This window comes from Schistocerca americana, chromosome X, assembly GCF_021461395.2.
Source record: "Schistocerca americana isolate TAMUIC-IGC-003095 chromosome X, iqSchAmer2.1, whole genome shotgun sequence".
NCBI lineage: Eukaryota > Metazoa > Arthropoda > Insecta > Orthoptera > Acrididae > Schistocerca > Schistocerca americana.
The window spans coordinates 256,903,883-256,927,137 of record NC_060130.1 but is presented as its reverse complement, the minus strand read 5'-3'; the positions used below and the strand labels follow the sequence as shown (position 1 = coordinate 256,927,137).

General features: G+C 37.8%; 1 protein-coding gene across 1 annotated transcript in view; it reads right to left on the bottom strand.

The window, feature by feature from the left end:
* Positions 1-10,644: 10,644 nt before the first annotated feature.
* The window catches only part of LOC124554695 (cyclin-T-like), a 115,481-nt gene continuing 102,870 nt past the window's right edge, over positions 10,645-23,255 (bottom strand). The window contains exon 10 of the mRNA XM_047128321.1: positions 10,645-10,806. Within this exon, the coding sequence (XP_046984277.1) occupies positions 10,732-10,806 (75 nt within the window). The 3' untranslated portion in view covers positions 10,645-10,731. The remainder of the gene's footprint in view (positions 10,807-23,255) is intronic.

Genomic DNA, 23,255 nt, shown 5'->3' with positions numbered 1-23,255 from the left:
TATATGCCCACTAATGGTTGAAGCCCATGGAGCTTGTTCATTGCTGTCCTCACAGGATACATCCTGGTCTCCTGTTTTCACCCTTGTAATACAAAACATTCAGCCACACAATTTTGTGTGTCCCCCCCAACTGTGTGCACGCAATTCTGGGTGGACGCATCGCAAAGCAGCTGGATCACCAGGTAGTGTAGGTGGCTACCCCATCTGGGATCCTGTGCATCACTATGATCAACTCTGCTTGCAGCAACCTCGTTAGCAGCCTCCCTTGTCAGGAAGCTCACTGCTGCTATCATCGCAATCACATTGTACCACACTCTACTCTCATGCCACCTTGCTCTCTCTTCCTACAAGCTGAGACGCATGCCCAGAGGTGTTGATCTGGCTTCACTGTCAGGCAAGTCCCTGGAACTCCGAAGTCCTGCTCTTACAAATCCCTGGGTCTGTGCAACCATCTCTTAGGAGCCTCGTGTCATGGCACCGCTCAGCTCAAGACCACTTCCACCACGTCCTCTTCCCCCACATTGGCCTTGTGTGCTGGTTGGGGGGGGGGGGGGGGGGGGGGGGAATTTAGTAAACCCACTGGACTTGAAGGACACAAATATACCAATATGCATAACATTACCCACGTCTGATGAGTACACCTGTGAAGGGAAAGCCAATATCACAGGTTGGTCATTTGAACTTACGTAGGAGATAAATATATGGGCTCCCTGAGGTTGTCTCACTCTCAGTTATTATCCGACTTCACCTCTACAAGTGAACTACAACCACCACTGCTGTTTATCTGGTCAGATTTAGACTTTTGTTGTTTATTGTTTCAGCTGATGAGCATGTGGTTTATCCACCACATGACTTGAGTAGAACTTAAAATTGTACTGTTAATATCTGTGTACAACAAAGTAGTAGCATTTGGACCAACCTCAAATTCAATCAGGAACTGTTATATACTAATTTCAGTTAGGAAATATTGCTTATATTAATTTTCCATCAAGAACTGTTATTATTTTGGTATCATGGACTAATAGTTTTAATCTATTGTTACAGAAAATGTATTCGTGTTCAATATATGTTGTCCGTTAAATGAGGCGTACACTAGTTATCACAGAGGAGAGGCACATTTTTTGCAACCTTCTTCAAAGTGTTATGCCCATCTCAAGCTAGGCATGCTTACACAAAGAGACAATAAAGAAGTTCCTTTTGTACCTCTCTCCCCTATGATATGTCAAAGCGCTATGCGAACGTGCCTTGCTTATTATTTCTGTATCCAGGAAACACTGTTCATCTATGGGAGTGACATCAGATGGTAGAGAAATTCTTGCAATTGGCTATTCAAAGCATCAGTATGTTGTTAAGTTTGTGAAGCCAGATGTACTATTCCATTTTGATTCTGTATTATCATTTTCTGTCTGGTTTTCTCATCCCTGAATAGTCATTGTAGTTTTCAACCCTTTGGGTGCTGAGAAAAAGAAAACTACTCCAGTAATGTTTCACTTCTGTCAAATTCTCATAAGGACATGCAGAACTACAATTGATTTTAATGCTTTCACAAGTAGAAAATGGTCTATATCCATGTCATAATGTCAGAGTACAATGTACTGTTGGGGTTCTATCAAATAGCTTTTTCATAACATCAAATTAAGCAAGTAGCTTAGTGTGTGTGTGTGTGTGTGTGTGTGTGTGTGTGAGAGAGAGAGAGAGAGAGAGAGAGAGAGAGAGAGAGAGAGAGAGAGAGGGAGGGAGGGAGGGAGGGGGGCGGGGAGAGAGGGGGGCGGGGAGAGAGGGAGGGAGGGGGCGGGGAGAGAGGGAGAGGGGGAGGGAGGGAGAGGGGGAGGGAGGGGGAGGGGGAGGGGGAGGGAGAGAGAGAGAGAGAGAGAGAGAGAGAGAGAGAGAGAGAGAGAGAGAGAGAGAGAGATGGGATGGGATGGGATGGGATGCGATGGGATGGAGGGAGTGAGGGAGTGAGGCAGGGATGGGGGAGGGGGGGGGGGGGAGGGGGAGAAAAAGAAAGATCCAAACAGTGGTATGCTTTGCCATTGATTCCTTTTACAGGCAGATGCTAAAATAGGTGGTGTGCATCTAATTGCTCCAGGAATTCAGGAAACATATTACTTACCTCCACAAAAATTGCTCAAAGAAGTTCTGTATCACCCTGATGACTTTCTCAATACCCTTGCCAGCAAAGGAAATCACAATGTCCAGCCTCCTGAGTAATGAAGGTAAAAGTAAACACGCATTCTCCGTGCAATTAAATAGCAAGAGATTTCTTTCTAGTCAGCTTGTGTACACTGTTCAGACTGTCAACATGCCTCAAAGGTTCATTTCAAGGTTAGATGAAGAGTATTTTCTCCATTTAAGACAGGAAGGGCTGTCACCATGGGAAGTTATACAGCAAATTGGACTACACCACGACGATGTCATCGAACATTCAATTGCTACCGTGAGAGACAAAACATTGACGATATACCTAGTAGTGGTCATCCATAATCATCATCAGCTGATGACAAACTGAGACTCAAAGATACCATACACAAAAAGCGAGTGCAAAAAATATTACGTGTTACCGTTTTTGAGGCAAGGGAGTGGACTGTTTCTACCCTATACAGATGCAACTGTCTCCACATGATTAATTTGGGTCAGCCATGTTTTGGGCCAGTTTCCTGTTCAGAAGTATGACACCTTTCAGCACAGTGCAGGGTCAAAAAAGTATCCTCCAACCTATTATGCAGCCTTACAGTCAACATTTTGGTGATATGTTTGTCTTTCAAGGGTGTAACGAATGAGTACATCTCATCTCATGAACATCTTCCTCCACAAAGGAGAAATCAATCAAATGGAATGGCCTGAATTACCTGCTGGACATGAATTTGGTTGAACATACTTGGGACTACCTGAAATTTACTTTGTGGCATAACAGTATACCTCCTCACCTACTGGATGATCTCAGGAAGTCCGTCATCGAAGAGTGGGACAGGGTTGGCACCAACATCTCATCCTTGGGAAGACCATGTCAGAAAAGATCCAAACAGGTTACAAAGCATGAGGTGGAGAAGTATCATCTTGAATTTAGTTTATTATAGATTTGCAAAGATGAGGACTTTCAAACAGACAGAAGCTATTTTACGATATTGCAGTGTCTGTGTTATTCTGAAAAGATGCAGGCATTGCAGCAACTATTTTGTCTACTGATCTTTTTTCATCTTATAAGGCTTACTCTTTTAATCTCCATTCCCCTTGAATCTCCGCTCAAACACATTTACAGATACACACAGGTGTAACTTTTCTCTATCAGTTTACATTTAACAACATGATCATTACAAGAGATCAGAACTCACATGGAAGTTTTATCAATATTTATTTTTCCCATGCACCATTTGTAAATGGAACAGAATGTGGTGGAGGGGGAATGAGGGCATAATAGTGGTGTACAAATTACCCCCAGCCAAACATCATAAGGTAGCTGGAGAATATGGACATAGCACAAATGATTCCAGTGTAATCGTGCAATAGAACAGTATGCTAGACATTTAAAGCCCAAACCAATGAAAAGTTGAAACTACGTACATGATTCAGTAAGTACTGTCTTACCTTAAGGATGCTACATGGCTATTATAATGGGGTTGTCTTCAATAATTTTTTGTTTAAAGTCTGGTGAATTTTTGGGAAGTGGATCTATCTACTAACACAATCTGTTTTCACAGGTCTTTATCAACAGCCTACTAAAGTCTCTTATTTGCATAGAATACTCACACCAACTCAAAATTCCTATTTTTAATTTTAACAGAGATATTCTAGGAAAAATATGTGCTGCTTTATTATTTTTGTAGAAAATTTCTGAAGTTGACTAATCATACAAGTGTTTTCAGTTGACTGGGTGTCAGCACTCTCTCCACAACAGCCCAAACAAATGTTAAGAAATCATGAACAATTAGGTAAGTGACACTGTACCCAAGAACATCCCCTACTTGGCTTGGTCCACTCAATACAATTTGCTGAGGTCAAATACTTGTAAACATGTAGCACCCAAATATTCACAGTCTCCCTGGGTTGTTCACTCTGAGATTGACATTCTTCAAAATAAAAGTGCCAAAGCTAAGCTTGCCATTTTCTACAACATGCATGTTTTTGCATCACATTAATAACGGATGCTCAAGTACACACCACATAGTACTGGCACAAGAAATTAACAGTACTGACTGGCACCCACCATGGTAACATTGACCCCACCAAAACAAAACCCAGACAGGCAGTACTCAGTGGGCTCGTGTAGCTTGAGGACTGAAATCATGGCTGTGGTATTACAATCCCATCTCAATACCGCAACATGTTGCACTGGGACCACTTTAGCGAGTTACAATTCCTAAACAATGATACGACCAAGATCAAGATCTCATTTTCTGCTACAATCAAGGAGAGAGGCGCAAAATACTAAGCATCCAAGCAGTTAGCAGCATTATGTACAAATCTGGTGCACATTATGTGGCTCAATCACAACATCAACAGTTGCAGTATTTTTACCGTCGAAGCTAAATCAGCTGCTGCAGATTACATTCATTCTAAAAACCATGTTGAATAAACACAAATATTGTTTTCTCATGCATGTATTACTATTCTCAGTAAGGCTTTAATGATTTCATCACTCCTTTGAATTGGTTGAAAAAAACTTTATGGTGTAATCTTTAATATGTCATGTTTGCCAAATGTATGTGCTCAATTTTTCCTGCAGTTTAGTTGTATCGAAAACACACACACGGGAGCTCAAAACGGTTGTTTCAGGACCCTGTATTTCATCTTTTGATACTTAAGGCAGAAACAGTCTTTCAAACTCTAGCAACAACTTCATCCTGTAGATCAACTATACTAGGGTTACTTTATTACAAAATTCCTCAATATGTGATAGAAAAAAAGTTCACAGTGCAAATTTCATAGACTGAGGACACATTAACAAAATTATAAACACTTCATTTAATTAATAATTTCTAATCACATACACAGCCTCATTAGCAATTTAAACAGATGCATTATGTCTGAACCAAAAATGCTCTTCTTATTCTCTTTATCGGCATTGTTTCTTACATCACACCAATATACATTTTACAAACAACATACAAAACACTTAAGTAACAATGAACCACACTATCAATGTATGGGATGAAGCTTAGAAGCAACATACAGCATAGGTCACTATCATAGGCTTCATAAAAGTTTATAAGGTAAAAATATCCCTGTGTACCAATTGTATCAGCACACTAGAGATAAGATCACAAGCAGTGCCTTGTGAAAGCTACTATACAAAAATAAACAGCTTTTATAATACAGGGAACATCTGACTTATTATTTATGTGTTTATAAATGACTTGATGAGATAACAAGTTATATATTACAGGAGATTACTTCTGGGGATGAGTGAACAACCCATCCATCTTTAACTTCTCTCTCTGCCCCCAGAGCTTTTACTCATCTTCCAGAGATGATTAAAATTTCAACAGTAAAGTCTCTTATGCCAAAGTATGAAAAATCATAACATTCTTCTCACAACATGAAAAACACACACAAACACGCACCCGCACGTGCACGCGCGCACGCGCACGTGCACACGCACGCATGCACGCATGCACACACACACACACACACACACACACACACACACACACACACACGCTATTTTACCATCCGAAATAATCCTTAAAATTTTATGTGTTTTGCATTTGGTGTGTTGAAAAAGACACTTGTTGCTTCTTGTTTTTCAATGCATATGAATGTCCCTTAATTCTCACACTGCCATTAAACTCATATTACTTCAGTTCCTCATAACACTAGTTTCATTTAAGAGGCATGTTAAGTACTAAAAAACAAGCTACTGAAATATACAAAAACACATAATATCAAAATGGAAACCCAGGGTGAACAGTACACCAGTATATACATTCCACTGGATAATTATTCATATAACACTACCAAAATGTGAAGAGAATACACTGGTATGAACATCTGGGAGCCAACTGTTACTCAAATAGAGGAAACTTCACTGGTGTTACTTGTTGCATATTTGGTTACTATGAGCTATAGTTATCTGTTAGACAAAACACATATTCAATGTATATAGACAATTCAGAACACAAAAGCTTTAGAATCACAAACACCCAAGGGTACATCTTCAAAATACTTCCAATTTTTACATACATTCATGACCAGTACATTTAATTTTGTGAAATGGTCTCTTGTGAATTCCACATCATACAAATGAATGGCAGAGATACAAAAGAAGTGGTGTGTTCACATTTCACAATTTTGTACTCCACTGCACAGTGCGCATTTTGCAAGCAAGCTCTCTCTCTCTCTCTCTCTCTCTCTCTCTCTCTCTCTATATATATATATCTCTCTTCCCCCCCCCCCTCCTCCGACATGCATGCATGCGCACACACTAAGTACAACAAATGCCAAATCAAAACATATTACTGTTATATATAATACTTTAGGTAACTGAACTTTGTAACTTTCTACTTTACAATGGAGTAGCATAGGTGATGGAGATGAAACAGTACAGAAGAAACACGCAAGTTTTCAGTTTTTGAGAGTGAAATATTGAGCAAGGTAACTCATGTTTCATGTCACTTTTCTTTCAAAAGTCTCTTTAATAAATAACACTTTGAATTATTAACAAATAAAAGAAAAAATTTATGGACCGATTTATCTAACTCTCCAAAAATGTATGAGCTGTCCAAACCCAAAAATTACATGCCCACCATCAAAAGTTTACAAGAAAATCTGCATAATTGTGCACACATAAATGCTATGCTACAGTTACATATGAGAAAAAGGAGAACAGATTCAGAAAATCGTGTACACACACACACACACACACACACACACACACACACACACACACAAATAAGAAAATGCAAGAGTTACATGTGAGAAAAAGGAGAACAGATTCAGAAAATCGTGCACACACACACACACACACACACACACACACACACACACACACACAAAAATAAGGAAATGCAAGCACCTGTAAGGAATGATAAGAGCCAAAGAGCATGATCCAAAATATTTACCATCTTTCTCTCATTACAGCATTCTTCCCCAGAAAAGGTAAAAAGGGGTTAAGTTTAATGAAAGGGAGGAACACGGACCCAAAGTTTATGAAGGTAACTTCTTATATATCTTACATAAAAATTTTAAAAAATTAAATGTACAATACAGTCTCTTAAGGTCAAGCAACAAGAGACGAGGGGAAAAACTCAAATGAACGAATACTTGCACATTATAATGAACAAAGCCCACAGGTGCTTTAAATTACCTCAATAACATTTACAATCAAAGTTCTGAGAGTCTCCCTGCTCTCCCTAATCTTTCTTTATTTTTTGCTCTCAAAAATGTTCTTTCCTTTCTCTCACTTCCTATAAAGCCACACAACTGGAGCTTACTCTTCTTGGCATTTTGGGGCACAATCTTCTGTATCTTTTAACAACCAATTTTTCATTGCCATGTAATATATACTGGGTATTGTGGGTGCTGATAACCTCAGCAATGAGTGCCCCTAAGCTCCACACACACACACACCAGGTAGTTGTGTTACCTCAAAGAAAATCGTGTTATCTTCCTTTACTTAATATCTGGATGATGTGAGCTAAAGCTATTCACATTGATTTATTTAATAAAAAGTGAACATTTATAGCTACTTTTATGCACTTGACTTATTGTGATGTGTGATGAAGGGGAACATTTCATTTCACTGATATCTTCTGCTGTTTTCATATGCACTAATTCATTAATTTAGAAAGACTTCATGTATCACTAGCAAGGAACAAAGTGTAACGTTCAAACTGGCAGAGCCTGAGGTGGCTGGAATATGTGTAATGGGAGTGGCCAACATGAAATAAGTGTAGGAAATGAGCAAATACATTGTACAAAATAGTTTTACTTGTCATTCAAATGCAGTGATTCTAACTGAATGCCGCGCAGGATTAGCCGAGCGGTCTAGGCGCTGCAGTCATGGACTGTGTGGCTGATCCCGGCGGAGGTTCGAGTCCTCCCTCGGGCATGGGTGTGTGTGCTTGTCCTTAGGATAATTTAGGTTAAGTAGTGTGTAAGCTTAGGGACTGATGACCTTAGCAGTTAAGTCCCATAAGATCTCACACACATTTGAACATTTGAACATTCTAACTGAATGAAATATAGTATATTTCTTGGCTGATTTCCAGATAAAACAGATGCATAATCAAAAGTCATTTCTCATGCAGCAGCTGCTAGATTATGCTGTAGGTTTGTCATTTCTAACAACTCTCTTCGGAGCATTTACACCAATGGTGGAATTTTTTACTCACACAGACTCTGCAGTTAATGAAATTTGACAAAACCTGAAACAAACTCATTGAAGCAATTTTCTAATATACAATGTCACACTTTTACTGTCACAGCAAATCTTTGAACTGAAATGAGCCACAAGAATTGTGAAACCTGACAAATTGGGCAGGTAAGAGTACGTAGAAATGGAACAGATACTTCATTCACACTCATTTCCTCACACTTCTCTTTCATATGTCATGGGGTACATAACAGCACTAGACAATATCGCCGCCTACGCAAATTCCACCTCTATACAGTCCCCCCCCCCCTCCTCCTCCTCCTGCTGCTGCTGCTACCGGTCTGGGGGGGGGGGAGGTAGGGAGGGAGGGAGGGGGCCTTTTCTCAGTGATTTGATCATGTGAGTCACAAAGAATATCGGAAACATTGGAAATGATAATCAAGAAAGTGTTCCTTAGAGTGACAAGAGACTACAAGTGTGCTCATTACAGCACAAAAGTATGTACAAGAGGAATTCTGCAAAGCATTGCAACTATTTGTTCATCCAAGTACTGCCATATCTGTTCTAGTCTCCCGTAAAGCACAAAATTCCCTGAATATTACAGTCATTGCTCTTAAGATACTGATGTAATTATTGGTATACATGCATAGTATGTAACAAAACTTGAAAACAGAGTGGTATGAGTGGGAATAAATGCTGTGCTGAGTTAATGGTTTTGGGCAGAGGCTAGTTCAATTTAAAAACATTCAACTCTTAACATTCTTACTGTTTGTTAAAAATCTTTGTAGGTCCTCTTGATCATGCCCAATAATGTATACAAGATCTACCCAACAGCAAATGGTTAATCGCATACAGAATGTACATTGTAGAAAAGCAGGAGAGCCCATGAAATAAACATAATAATAATAATAATAATACATATAACACCCATAGAACACTATCAACCGAAATAGACACACCAAAATCAGGGAGAACAAAAAGTTACAGTGTAAATGAAAGTTCATTGACATTAGCATGATACATCACAGTTCTATCACACAGTAATATACCATGTAACACTCAAAAACTAACATTGCCAATCTTGAACAACTAAGTATTTAGTACATCAATCTTATGGGCACCAGGTTGAAATCTTTAAATTAACACAGATCAAAACATTGCAGTTCCTAATTTTATCTTATGAGATGAATAAATTCTATATCTGAACAACAGTTCACAGACATTATACTGGAGGTGGTAGTGAGCTGATGACTAAGTCAATTTTAAAAATTAAAAGCAACAGCAACAACAAAAACAAAAACAACAACAACAAAATAATACTATCAGCAGCACTGACTATATTCAGATACAAAAATGCAACATAGCATAGCAACAAAATAAATTATCTGAATGAAAATTATTATTATAAGCCTTAACTTACAGTATTCTACTACTGTTTTCATGTGACAGAAACTCTGTAAACTATAGCCTAATAACAGGTAATTCCTCCCATATTATCATTTGTGTGATATTTGTTACAACATATATACAGCTGCAAACAGTACAGATTTTTCACTTGGATATATCGTAAATAGGAAGTCACCTACGCGAAGTAACAGATAATTACAGGGTGTGTCAAATAACTGCATGGCAATGTAACACTGTAGTGTCACATGATCACTGTGGCTTTCTAATAGTAATCCTCATACAATCTGCTCAAAAGTTGTTACCGCTAACAAAAATCAGAAAGGAAGAGAAGTATTTTATATAAATCATGAGTAGCAATAAACTACAAAACAGAAAACTACACTCTCACACTCTCTCTCTCTCTCTCTCTCTCTCTCTCTCTCTCTCTCTCTCTCTCTCACACACACACACACACACACACACTAGCACAAATAATTCAGCTTAATCAATGAGCAGGGTTATCACACCAAATTTAATTTGGCATACTCCATCATCTAAAAGTTGCATCTTAATAGCCATTTTGTTGTCAATAAAAAGGCATTCAAAACAATCTTTCTAATAACATGAAGGCAAAAGACTTTGGAGCAAATAAATAAATAATGTGTACAATTTCGATATCAATTATCTTAAAAACATGAAGACAATCTGTACATTCCATTTTGTATGAATACGCATGTCTATGAATTACTTTGTATTTGAGGGTAAAATACAGCATATAAAGATGAATGATTGGAATAAAAGCTGATAGCACTATTAAATTAAGACAGATACAAGCAATGAAGAAGTTCCCTGATACCGCTTTCAATCATATTTTAAAATACACAATTCAAAGTCATTCTTGTTCAATAAAAGATACAAAAATAAAAACAAGGAAAGAAATCAAACACTTTTGGTGATCTATCTGTTTAATTCAACAGCTAGCTAAATTGAATATAAGAAATTCTAAAGAATTTGTTTTTGAAAGCACAACTGCATTATTGCTCTTCATCAACTGATGCATTTTCTCCTTTCGCGTGCATCACACTGGTGCTCACAGGCTTTGGCATCACCTGAAACATCAAAACACAGATGTCACATTCAACCATGTACAAATATAGTTTAAATCTTAGAGCCAAACGAATCATAAGGCAACCAGATGTTAGTACTACCCACGTGCAATGGAAATCTAAAATTCAGGTAGCTCAATGATGATTCAAACTCTGCCCGCGAAACACATTTTATCATTTTTTCATGCTACAAACAAATTGCCATAAAAATCAGTAATACAATTCATTAAATTGCCTTCAATTATTTAAGATAAATAATCTGAATAACATTACACATTACAGATGAATACTGAAGGGAATGAGGTACTATATTGTCATGTCATCTTCAAAGTTCTGAACGTAAATTACAGTATCAAAGCATATAAATCCTTTAAGCTCTTCTTCTAAATTTTCTAAAGTCTTCCCCTATACAGGCAGTATGTATGTAGCTGAAATTCTATTTCTGATTATAATGCACATGTGTATGTAGGAATGTCCAGAACTTCTCAGCCTGATCCACTCGGTCCTCCAAGTTCCAGTGTTGCTACACAATAGAGTGGACAACAATATGAGAAGCAGCTTAATCTTTGAATAATAAGGTGAATACTGAATGCTGGGCCCCTATAAAATTCCCAACAAAACAAGGTCACACACTGCCTAAAATTCTGAATTCCTGAAGAAAGTGCATAGTGATGCTTCTAACACACAGTACCTGAATAACAGGCAACATGTTTTACAGGGAACTGCTAAGTGCAATAATGGTCACAGTGGACACCTGTCCACAGAAATTGTGGAAAGTAGTATTGAGTAGGACATACTTTGCAACTGATGAGTGAATATTGCTTTCTCAGAAACAACAATTCTTCACAGGCTGCACAATTTGCCGATAAAGAAAGTGATTGTGATTGAAGCTACAGAAAGTCAAGCAAATGCAACAGCAAGTATTTTTTTGAAGGCATATATTCATTAATGTCACATTACAAACATTTTACGATAAAAAAGGCTGAACTGAAAAATATTACATGATGCAATGAAAGTAATGACTGAAAGAACAAAGCACAACTAATGTTAAAAATGACTAGTTTACATGAGTAACAATTACAATAGCTACCTGACAGACTAAAAATGTCTGCTTGTATACAGGACAAATTATGCAAGTTTGAAAAGTAAAAGAGAGGCACTGGCAGAGTTGAAACTCTGCAGGTAGGTGTAGGTCATGAGCCATGCCCAAACAGCTCAGTTGGTAGAAGCACTGCCCACAAAAACCAATGTTCTAGGTTCAGGACACACAGTTTTAATCTATTAGGACATTCCAACACAGAGCACACACTGTCACAGACTAAGTTTCATTCTGGAACTGTTTTAACAGGTTATGCAAGCCTTTTCTCTCATACCTCAATCCTGCACAGTGGGTGAAAAGCTGCAGACACACTAAATATTTACTTTAGCTTCTGGAGGGCTCGGTTCACGTGATGTGTGCCGGTAAAGTGAATGTAACATAAGGATGCATGCCATGGGCAACTGCATGTCAATTAACCACAATGAAGGTTATGTTATGTTAGGTTAGGTTAGGTTACGTTAGGTCATGTTATGTTATGTTCGCAATAACAGCACCTTCATCACTGTAGTTGCATACTCAATTTTAAACCACAAAATTTTGTCTCAATTATTAAAACTGGCAGAAGAAACTTCCATTTGAGAATAAAACTACTGTCACATCTAAATATTCATTAACCTTCAGAATGCATTACATTTTTACATCATAATAATACTCGTATGTTGCCCACTCACGATTAACCACATGTGCATGCACAGTGTGTGTGTGTGTGGGGGGGGGGGGGGTCGTATCAGATTGTGTTAATTTTTTCTGCAACACATTTTGTAATGCCACAAAATATTGTATGTTTATTTTCTTGTCTAGCATAAAAATAGTGCAATCCTAAAGGTAACCAATAATTTCAATTTTTATTAGTTACATGTACATTTCACATACATTTTTACTAGTTACATGTACATTTCACATACATTTTTACTAGTTACATGTACATTTCACATACATTTTTACTAGTTACATGTACAAAACAAACCCAATATTTTCCTCCAGGGTAATTTGTATTTTAACAAGTGAAACATTATAAATGAAAAAAAACATAGATAGCTGGTTTATTCTGTACATTGATGCACTAAATGAACAGCTAATTAAGTATATATTTCGGATGTACAAAATGAAAAAACAAAAGCTAGTTTTCAAAAGCTCATCAGTGCTTAAGTCACTATAGATGAAGCTCTAACTCTGTTGGGATCAGGACGTGGCCATAGCCCGCTTACAGAATCATTTCATCATTCACTTGGAGTGAGTATAAACAAACACAAAAAACTTAAATAACTGTGGCCAAGTAGATATTTGAATCCAGTTCCTCCCAAATATGAGTCCTCTGCCTTTTGCACCATACCTCCTCACTAACTAACGTTTTATTACCATCCTCTGGCAGTTTCCTCACAACAAACATACTTAGCAACAAATTAGAAAAAACTTCTTTCCTGGTCATTTTTCAAAACAGCCCACTTGATATTTTTCTCCATAGTGATCCTGGGCATTCTGTGTAATATTATGGATCCGACCAAAGATTCTTTTCTTGTCTATACAGGGCATGGAAAAAGTAACTGTCATTTTAACAGGGATCACTGCTCAAGTGATACAATCTTAAGAGAGATCTCAATGGTAACTTAAACCACTGCTATCTCCTGTTAAGGCCTGCAACTTGTCTGGCAAACACCATAGTTTAAATTCTAAAACTTCTTTCCCAAATCTCACCTATGTCATATAGAATCTGAAAATGGCCAATGTATGGCTGTACCCGGTTATGATTCCCCCTCCCCCCCCCCCCCCCCTCATGATACTGTCTACAATAAAGAGAAGTGCATATCCAGCTTTCATTAGCCTGTAAACTCCAAATTTCACTGTAATAGTTAGTTATATTACAGTGAACTAACTACCCTATCCAAATCAAATTTGTTATTAAGAAAACCACACTTTCTCCAATACAATACATCCACATAATTCAAAATCAGTAATTTTATCATATTATAGCTTTTGATGTTGACAATATCTTGTGAAACAGTGTTGTAATTTTTCAGTAATTTTCACAAGCAGCCCTGTACTATGCCTTACCTTCACAAAAACATACCTATATGTAAACAGTTTTTGTAGTTATTGTGTTAAAATTTCTGAAGAGAAATTTACCACAGCATGGTGTAATGCACTGGCTATTCCACAGGACTTGTTTGTGGAAAAGGGGTCAAACAACCCCGATTTTATCTTTCTGTAATTTCTTCAAGCAAATCCATGGGGTAAAGTTATCAACAAATCCCAAGCTAATTTCTTTCCATTCTCTTGTTAAACTGAGCTAAATTTAGCAGAAGGTATATCAATAATAGTTACTTTTCAAGCTATGCATTTTCATAGACCTCTGAAATGTGCTATGGTTACAAGTAAACAGTGACTGGTAACAATAAACTTGTTTCATTCAATAAAAAACATTTTTAAATCATCATTTGCAAAATTTACATACAAAACAGTACTCTGATAATGTTTTGAAACGTGGTTTAGTAAGAAGCACTACGCCTATGAAACCCACCACAGTTATTGCTTCCACTGGTAAAGGTACCATACAAAATGACTGACTATATGGGCAATTTCAGTGGAAAAAGAGACTAGGGAGAAGAATACGTAGTATGATAGTTAGAATACTTAATACAATAGTTATAAATAAAAATACATTATAGAGTACTGACTTCATAAAGCAATACTGTACTCTCCCCTTCAAATTAGTATCTATCAAAATTATTCAGGTAGCAATATGATATAAGACACTGGTTTTGTTTTGATGATGTGTGGTGTTATGTCCAGCTTTTTCTAAAATTCTACGGGAAAAAGGTATGAGTATTTCTTTATACCAAAGCTACTACTAATAACTTTGTCCATATCTGTCCAACTAGTTTATGCTCCAATTATAATGACCTAAATGGCAATAATTGCAATCATTTTTAAAAAATAAAAGCAGATAAGACTTTCCAGTCAGTAGCCAGGAAGCAACTTTTTATAGCTATTGGGTCTTGTTCTGGTTTTCCTCATGTAGAACACGGTTGATATAAATTCTTACTTTCTTTTGGCCAATTAATTACATCTCTTTTACAGTATTCATCATCCTGTGTGGAAACTACAAAAATCTATACAAAGTTAGATCACATGAGTATCAGACTATTCTCCATTCAGGAACATTTGAAACAGCCAACCATGGTGCCAGGTGCTACATAATGATAATGAAACCTTCATATTAACAGGCATTTCTGTTGTAGATTCTCACACAGCCTTTTCTTTATGTAAATGTAAAAAATGTTTGTCTAGTTTTTGTTCTAAATGAACAATTTAAGATTATGAGGTGAAGTAATTCAATCCTTTTTTAACATCTGCTCCAAAACAATAACAGGTTGTACTCCAAAACAGATAACAGGATGTGTTGTGTTACACTTAAATTTCCAATTGTTTTGTTTCTCCACTATGGCAGTGCAGCCACAAACATTGTAATATGATGATCACCCAAGTTTCTTACACAATGCAAATGACAGTATTTCTGCGGCCCCCTCCCCTTATTTACACAAAAAAGAATGGCTCAAATTTTGCAATTATCCCTTATTCCTGTATCTTTTTTTCTTTTTTTCCAGATTTGCGGTACTAACACAAATTTACTGTATCAGAAACTTGATCATTGGTCTTTTGACTACTCAAAAGTTCAAAGAAAATTTTGTCCTGTTTTTTCTGATACTGGTTACTAAGAAATGGTCTTGTCTTGGCAAGAATCCAAAAGATGGTGTTATTTGTAATTGCGCTCTCTCTCTCTCTCTCTCTCTCTCTCTCTCTCTCTCACACACACACACACACACACACACACACACACTCTTTTATTGTTCATGGAGTATAACTATGTACTATTTCAAAAACTGTTGACTAAAACAGATAGGGTTTTGTTGGCTGTTGGTTACAATTACATAAAACTTAACTACACACTTGGGTAACTAGATTCATAATCATGCAAGTGTGAGAGGAAAAAGATTGTCACCCATATAATCTGAATTATGTATATACTGATGAACCAAACCATTAATGTGTGTTGGTCTACCTTTGGAAGACAATACAGCAGCAATACTGCATGACAAGGTGTCAACTAGTGTTTGATCAGTTTCTGGGGGTATGTAGCTGTAGATGTCTACATACAGGGCATGCAATTCTTGTAAATTACATTTTGCTAGTTTGTGGGTAGTACAAGTTTATATGCCAACTAGCTCTGCAGGTGATGAAGAAATTGATGAAATGTATGACGAGATAAAAGAAATTATTCAGGTAGTGAAGGGAGACGAAAATTTAATAGTCATGGGTGACTGGAATTCGGTAGTAGGAAAAGGGACAGAAGGAAACGTAGTAGGTGAATATGGATTGGGGCTAAGAAATGAAAGAGGAAGCTGTCTGGTAGAATTTTGCACAGAGCACAACTTAATCATAGCTAACACTTGGTTCAAGAATCATAAAAGAAGGTTGTATACATGGAAGAAGCCTGGATATACTGACAGGTTTCAGATAGACTATATAATGGTAAGACAGAGATTTAGGAACCAGGTTTTAAATTGTAAGACATTTCCAGAGGCAGATGTGGATTCTGACCACAATCTATTGGTTATGAACTCTAGATTAAAACTGAAGAAACTGCAAAAAGGTGGGAATTTAAGGAGATGGGACCTGGAGAAACTGACTAAACCAGAGGTTGTAGAGAGTTTCAGGGAGAGCATAAGGGAACAATTGACAGGAATGGGGGAAAGAAATACAGTAGAAGAAGAATGGGTAGCTCTGAGGGATGAAGTAGTGAAGGCAGCAGACGATCAAGTAGGTAAAAAGACGAGGGCTAGTAGCAATCCTTGGGTAACAGAAGAAATATTGAATTTAATTGATGAAAGGAGAAAATATAAAAATGCAGTAAATGAAGCAGGCAAAAAGGAATACAAACGTCTCAAAAATGAGATCTACAGGAAGTGCAAAATGGCTAAGCAGGGATGGCTAGAGGACAAATGTAAGGATGCAGAGGCTTGTCTCACTAGGGTAAGATAGATACTGCCTACAGGAAAATTAAAGAGACCTTTGGAGAGAAGAGAACCACTTGTATGAATATCAAGAGCTCAGATGGCAACCCAGTTCTAAGCAAAGAAGGGAAGGCAGAAAGGTGGAAGGAGTATATAGAGGGTTTATACAAGGGCGATGAACTTGAGGACAATATTATGGAAATGGAAGAGGATGTAGATGAAGACGAAATGGGAGATATGATACTGCGTGAAGAGTTTGACAGAGCACTGAAAGACCAGAGTCGAAACAAGGCCCCGGGAATAGACAACATTCCATTAGAACTACTGATGGCCTTGGGAGAGCCAGTCATGACAAAACTCTACCATCTGGTGAGCAAGATGTATAAGACAGGCGAAATACCCTCAGACTTCAAGAACAATATAATAATCCCAACCCCAAAGAAAGCAGGTGTTGACAGATGTGAAAATTACCGAACTATCAGTTTAATAAGTCACAGCTGCAAAATACTGACGCGAATTCTTCACAGACGAATGGAAAAACTGGTAGAAGCGGACCTCGGGGAAGATCAGTTTGGATTCCGTAGAAATGTTGGAACACGTGAGGCAATACTGACCCTACGACTTATCTTAGAAGATAGATTAAGGAAAGGCAAACCTACGTTTCTAGCATTTGTAGACTTAGAGAAAGCTTTTGACAATGTTAACTGGAATACTCTCTTTCAAATTCTGAAGGTGGCAGGGGTAAAATACAGGGAGCGAAAGGCTATTTACAATTTGTACAGAAACCAGATGGCAGTTATAAGAGTCGAGGGGCATGAAAGGGAAGCAGTGGTTCAATCTGTATATTGAGCAAGCAGTAAAGGAAACAAAAGAAAAATTCGGAGTAGGTATTAAAATTCATGGAGAAGAAGTAAAAACTTTTTGAGGTTCGCCGATGACATTGTAGTTCTGTCAGAGACAGCAAAGGACTTGGAAGAGCAGTTGAATGGAATGGACAGTGTCTTGAAAGGAGGATATAAGATGAACATCCACAAAAGCAAAACAAGGATAATGGAATGTAGTCAAATTAAATCGGGTGATGCTGAGGGAATTAGATTAGGAAATGAGACACTTAAAGTAGTAAAGGAATTTTGCTATTTAGGGAGTAAAATAACTGATGATGGTCGAAGTAGAGAGGATATAAAATGTAGACTGGCAATGGCAAGGAAATCGTTGCTGAAGAAGAGAAATTTGTTAACATCGAGTATAGATTTCAGTGTCAGGAAGTCGTTTCTGAAAATATTTGTATGGAGTGTAGCCATGTATGGAAGTGAAACATGGACGATAACTAGTTTGGACAAGAAGAGAATAGAAGCTTTCGAAATGTGGTGCTACAGAAGAATGCTGAAGATAAGGTGGGTAGATCATGTAACTAATGAGGAGGTATTGAATAGGATTGGGGAGAAGAGAAGTTTGTGGCACAACTTGACTAGAAGAAGGGATCGGTTGGTAGGACATGTTTTGAGGCATCAAGGGATCACAAATTTAGCATTGGAGGGCAGCGTGGAGGGTAAAAATCGTAGCAGGAGACCAAGAGATGAATACACTAAGCAGATTCAGAAGGATGTAGGTTGCAGTAGGTACTGGGAGATGATGAAGCTTGTGCAGGATAAAGTAGCATGGAGAGCTGCATCAAACCAGTCTCAGGACTGAAGACCACAACAACAACAATTTGTGGGTGCAGACAGCATCCCAGATGTGTTCCATCTGGTTCACATCAGGTGAATTTGTTGAACAATACATCAACATGAGTTCTGTGGTGTCACCGCCAGACACCACACTTGCTAGGTGGTAGCTTAAATCGGCCGCAGTCCATTTAGTACATGTCGGACCCGCGTGTCGCCACTGTGTGATCGCAGACCGAGCGCCACCACAAGGCAGGTCTCGAGATACGGAATAGCACTCGCCCCAGTTGTACGGACGACATTGCTAGCGACTACACGGACGAAGCATCGCTCATTAGCCGAGCAGATAGTTAGCATGCATTGCTCATTAGCCGAGCAGACAGTTAGAATAGCCTTCAGCTAAGTCCATGGCTACGACCTAGCAAGGCGCCATTAGCCTTACATAGTTTGATAGTTATCGTATGAAATGTCTCATCAAGAATGCTGTATTCACAACAAGGATATATAAAAGTTAAGTATTCCCAAAGCAACGTACTTTTCTTGCTACCATTCACTACTTATCCTGTTCCAGAATTCACGCCTGTCTGCGTTAGATAGCGTGCATTTCGGCCTTCCCTATCTACAAGGTGTTGGCACATTTACCAACACATCAAGTTCAATATTATGTTTTTTAAACCCTTGTGCCACGATTCTTGTCCTGTGAAAGAGATAATTATCTTGCTGGAAGACGCCTCTGCCTGTGGGACAATGCACATAGCCCACAATAACATTAACGTAGGCCACAGCTGCCACAGTGCCTTTTATTACCACCATACTTCCCACAGAAGCCAAACTGAATGCCACCACAGCACATTACTTCCCCCAATGGCCTGCATCCATGGCACGATGCATGGCATTCACCTCAATAACAGCATATCTATGCATGACCAGTGACCTGATATTATATGAAACATGATATTTTAGACCAAGTGACACAATTTCAGCAATCCTAGATTCAATCTCAATGATACCATGCCAACTGTTATCTTAATCGAAATGTTGCGTCAAGACGGCAACACAGAGGGGTCATCTGTTGCGGAGCCCAACGTTCAACAGTATGCAATGAACGATGTACTCAAAAACACTTGTGCCTGGAATCTGATTGTACTCTGTCTTTGTATCTGTCACAGATCATTGCCCATTCTGCTCTACAAGGTGAGCAAGCCTCTGACTTCCACTTTTTGTCATGAGGTGTGGATGTCCACCATCATCTTGCCTACTCATTGTTTCATCCACTTTCTGTAGATGCTCCAATAGCCAATTAGCTTCACAAGAAGGTACTCCCAGGCACAGGGACATAACAACGTCTTATGTCGGTGGATATCATCACTAGAATAATTCCCCAATCATCTCTGATCTGCTCATACAGTTTTCTTAGCATGTTACATACCAGCAATGCCACCAAGTGGCATTCTATCTCGTGATGGGCAGTGGTCATAATGTTTTGCCTCATCAGCATATTTGTTCACTTACTTCCAATTATTGGAAGTAAAAGAAAAAGGTAGAGGTAGCAGGGTGTTCATGCTACCAACAAAATTAATTCAACTAGTTGGAAGTAAATATATTTCATTGTGTACAATTAGATCATGTCTGTCAACTACAAGTAACAAAGTAGGAAAATAAACTTTCATATTAAACATTATTCAGATTTGTACCAGACTTCTAACATCTTTTGACCAATATTTGGTCTATATCCTAAATTCTGTCTTCATTAGCAATTTCTCTAGCTGCTTTATCATTACACACAATAAGGTATGGCTCTCCCACAATTCTTGATCATATTCTTAATTTGAATACAATAAATTTCCTTGAAAAAAAAAAGTCTTCTATCGACAAATCAACACAGATTTATATATCATTGCTCATGCGTAACTCAGTTTGTCTTTTTCTTGCACAGTATCCTGTGAACCATGGATGATGGACATCAGACAGATTCCATACTCCTAGATTTTTGGAAAATCTTTGGTAGTGGCACACTGTAGACTGTTAACAATAGTCCATGCACATAAAATAGATTCTCAGATATGTGTGTGACTCAAAGAAAGAAAGGAAAGAAGACTGGTATTTAACATCCTGTCAACATTGAGGCCATTAGAGATGGGGCACAAATACAGAATTTTTTTTAAGGTTGGAGAGGAAACTGGTCATGTCCTTTCAAAGCAGTCATTCTGGCATTTGCTTGGAGCAGTTTAGGGAAATCATGGAAAACCAAAATCTGGATGGATAGATGCGGATTTTAACTGCTGTCCTCCCAACTGCGAGCCCAGTGTGCTAACAACTGTGCAACCTCATTCCGTAAGACTTTTTAAGTAACAGAAACCAGTATACTGTCCTAGATGGCAAGTTTTCATCAGCGACAATGGTTTTGTCAGGTGTGCCCCAGAGAAATTTAATAGGACTGCTCTTGTTCTCAACATATATAAATGATCTGACGGACAGAGTGAGCAACAATCTGTGACCGTCTGCTGAAGATGCTGTAGTGTATAAGAAAGTGTTGTCTGTGAGTGGCTATAGTAGAATACAGGATGATTTGTATAGAAGTTCTATTTAGTATGATTAATGGTAGTTCCCTCTAACTGTGAAAAAGTAAGATAATGGGGGTAGGAAACAAAATGATGTGATGTTTGATTACAGTATTAGTGGGGTGTGCTCGACAGTCATATCAATTAAATATCGTAAGCATGACACTGCAAAGTGACATGAATTGGAATGAGCACGTAGGGGTGGTTGTAATGAAAGCAAAATGTCAACTTCAGTTTACAAGAAGAATTCACATAAAGTATAACTCATCTACAAAGGAAACTGCATACAGAACACTTGTGTGACCCATTCTTGCATCCTGCTGGAGTGTTGGCGATCCCCACCTCCTTGGATTAAAGGAAGAAATCATAGCAATCCAGAGGTGCACTGCTACATTTGTTACTGGTAGATCTAACCAACATGCAATTATTACAGAAATGATCCATGAAATTAATTGACAATCCCTGGAGGGAAGAAGACACTCTGTTTACTAAATACTAGTATTTGCAACAGACTGCAGAACTACCCTACTGCTACCAATATACATCTTGCACAAGGATCTCAAAAAGAAGATAAAAGAAATTGTGACTCATATGTAAGCATATATGCAGCTGGTTTTCCCTTGATCCATTTGCGAGTGGAACAGGAAACAGGATGACTAATAGTGGTACAAGGTACTTTACAGCATTCAATGTGTGCTGGCTTCCGAAGTATGTACATATGTGTAGAGTCATCTTTCCATGAAGACAAAGGCTCTTCTACTGGGTTCATTATTTAAATTCAACTTTGTTCAAAACTTGCAACTTTTGTTTGCATAACTGCACTATCAGTACTTATGAATAATTTAGACCTAATTTGCAAGTACATTTTGTATGGTTTACAAACACAACTGTATTCTACAATCACAAGAGATTGTTTATTTTGTAGTATCTTCAGAATGATATAATCCCATAAATGTACCCAATTTTCACACTGCAATTTGTTGAAATGACAACACTGCTGTCATTACTTAGACACTGTCTCCAAAATGGGTCATCATACCAAGGATCAACACAATCAGTTGAGCAAACCCACCAACAAGCAACAATACCTCAAATTCACAATTGTCATCCATTTAATACTTCACATAAGTACACTCTTTTCCCTACAGTTTCAGTTTGGGCAGTCATGGACACTGCATATGCTGCAGCAAGCAGATCTTATCAATATGTGCTGTTAGTCTTCTCCTCGACATTTACTCTGACAAGAAGTACCTTGCTCAGTCAGATACCTAAATACTTCAACTACAATTTTTACAATTTAAACTACCTTTCATCAACACACCTCCTGAGACACAGAACCCTGTAAACATATGAACAGAGTCTTTCCCATACACCCACCAACAATGATCCTGCGAAACACACTCCTTACAACACATACAGAATAAGATGAGAAAACAGCCATTGCACCAGTAACTGCAACGTTTGATTAATGGTAACTACTCTCAATCATTAATTTTGTTTCCTTGTAGAGCTTTTCTATTACCAAACCAAAAACCTGCTCAATTTATCTGCAACTTTAATTCGTTTTGCAACAACTCATGGTCACGCAACTTTGCACAGAAAAATAAAGAAAATAAAATTTGATCTATCACCTTAAAATATACCAAATATTTCCAACAGGCTTTTTTGGTTAAGATGCTATTCTGGTAACAGATAGAACATTTTTTGGAATTATAAACAGAAAAGAAAATGCAACTCTCAGTTTAATACTGATGAATACAATTTACTTATATTTAAAATGCAGGCAAATTAATGAAATATTTTATCTGGAACACACTGCTGTAGATTTAAAATGCACAATTAAAATATGAGAGCAATGGCCTGTTATCTATTGTACACAACGGAAGGACCATTTCACCTTTGAAATAAAATGGAGCAGTTACGAAAACAGTTTTTGCTTTTTAAACTGTCAGAACTAGCTCCCAGGTTCCCTTCTACAAGAAATACTAAGAAGAAACTCTCAAAAATTATTTACCTGTATTGAGACAAATAATCGAAACGTATTAGTTAACAATAAGATGGAAATCATGGGTGAGGAATATAAGAGAAAAACCAACCTAAATAAATTTACAGAGGG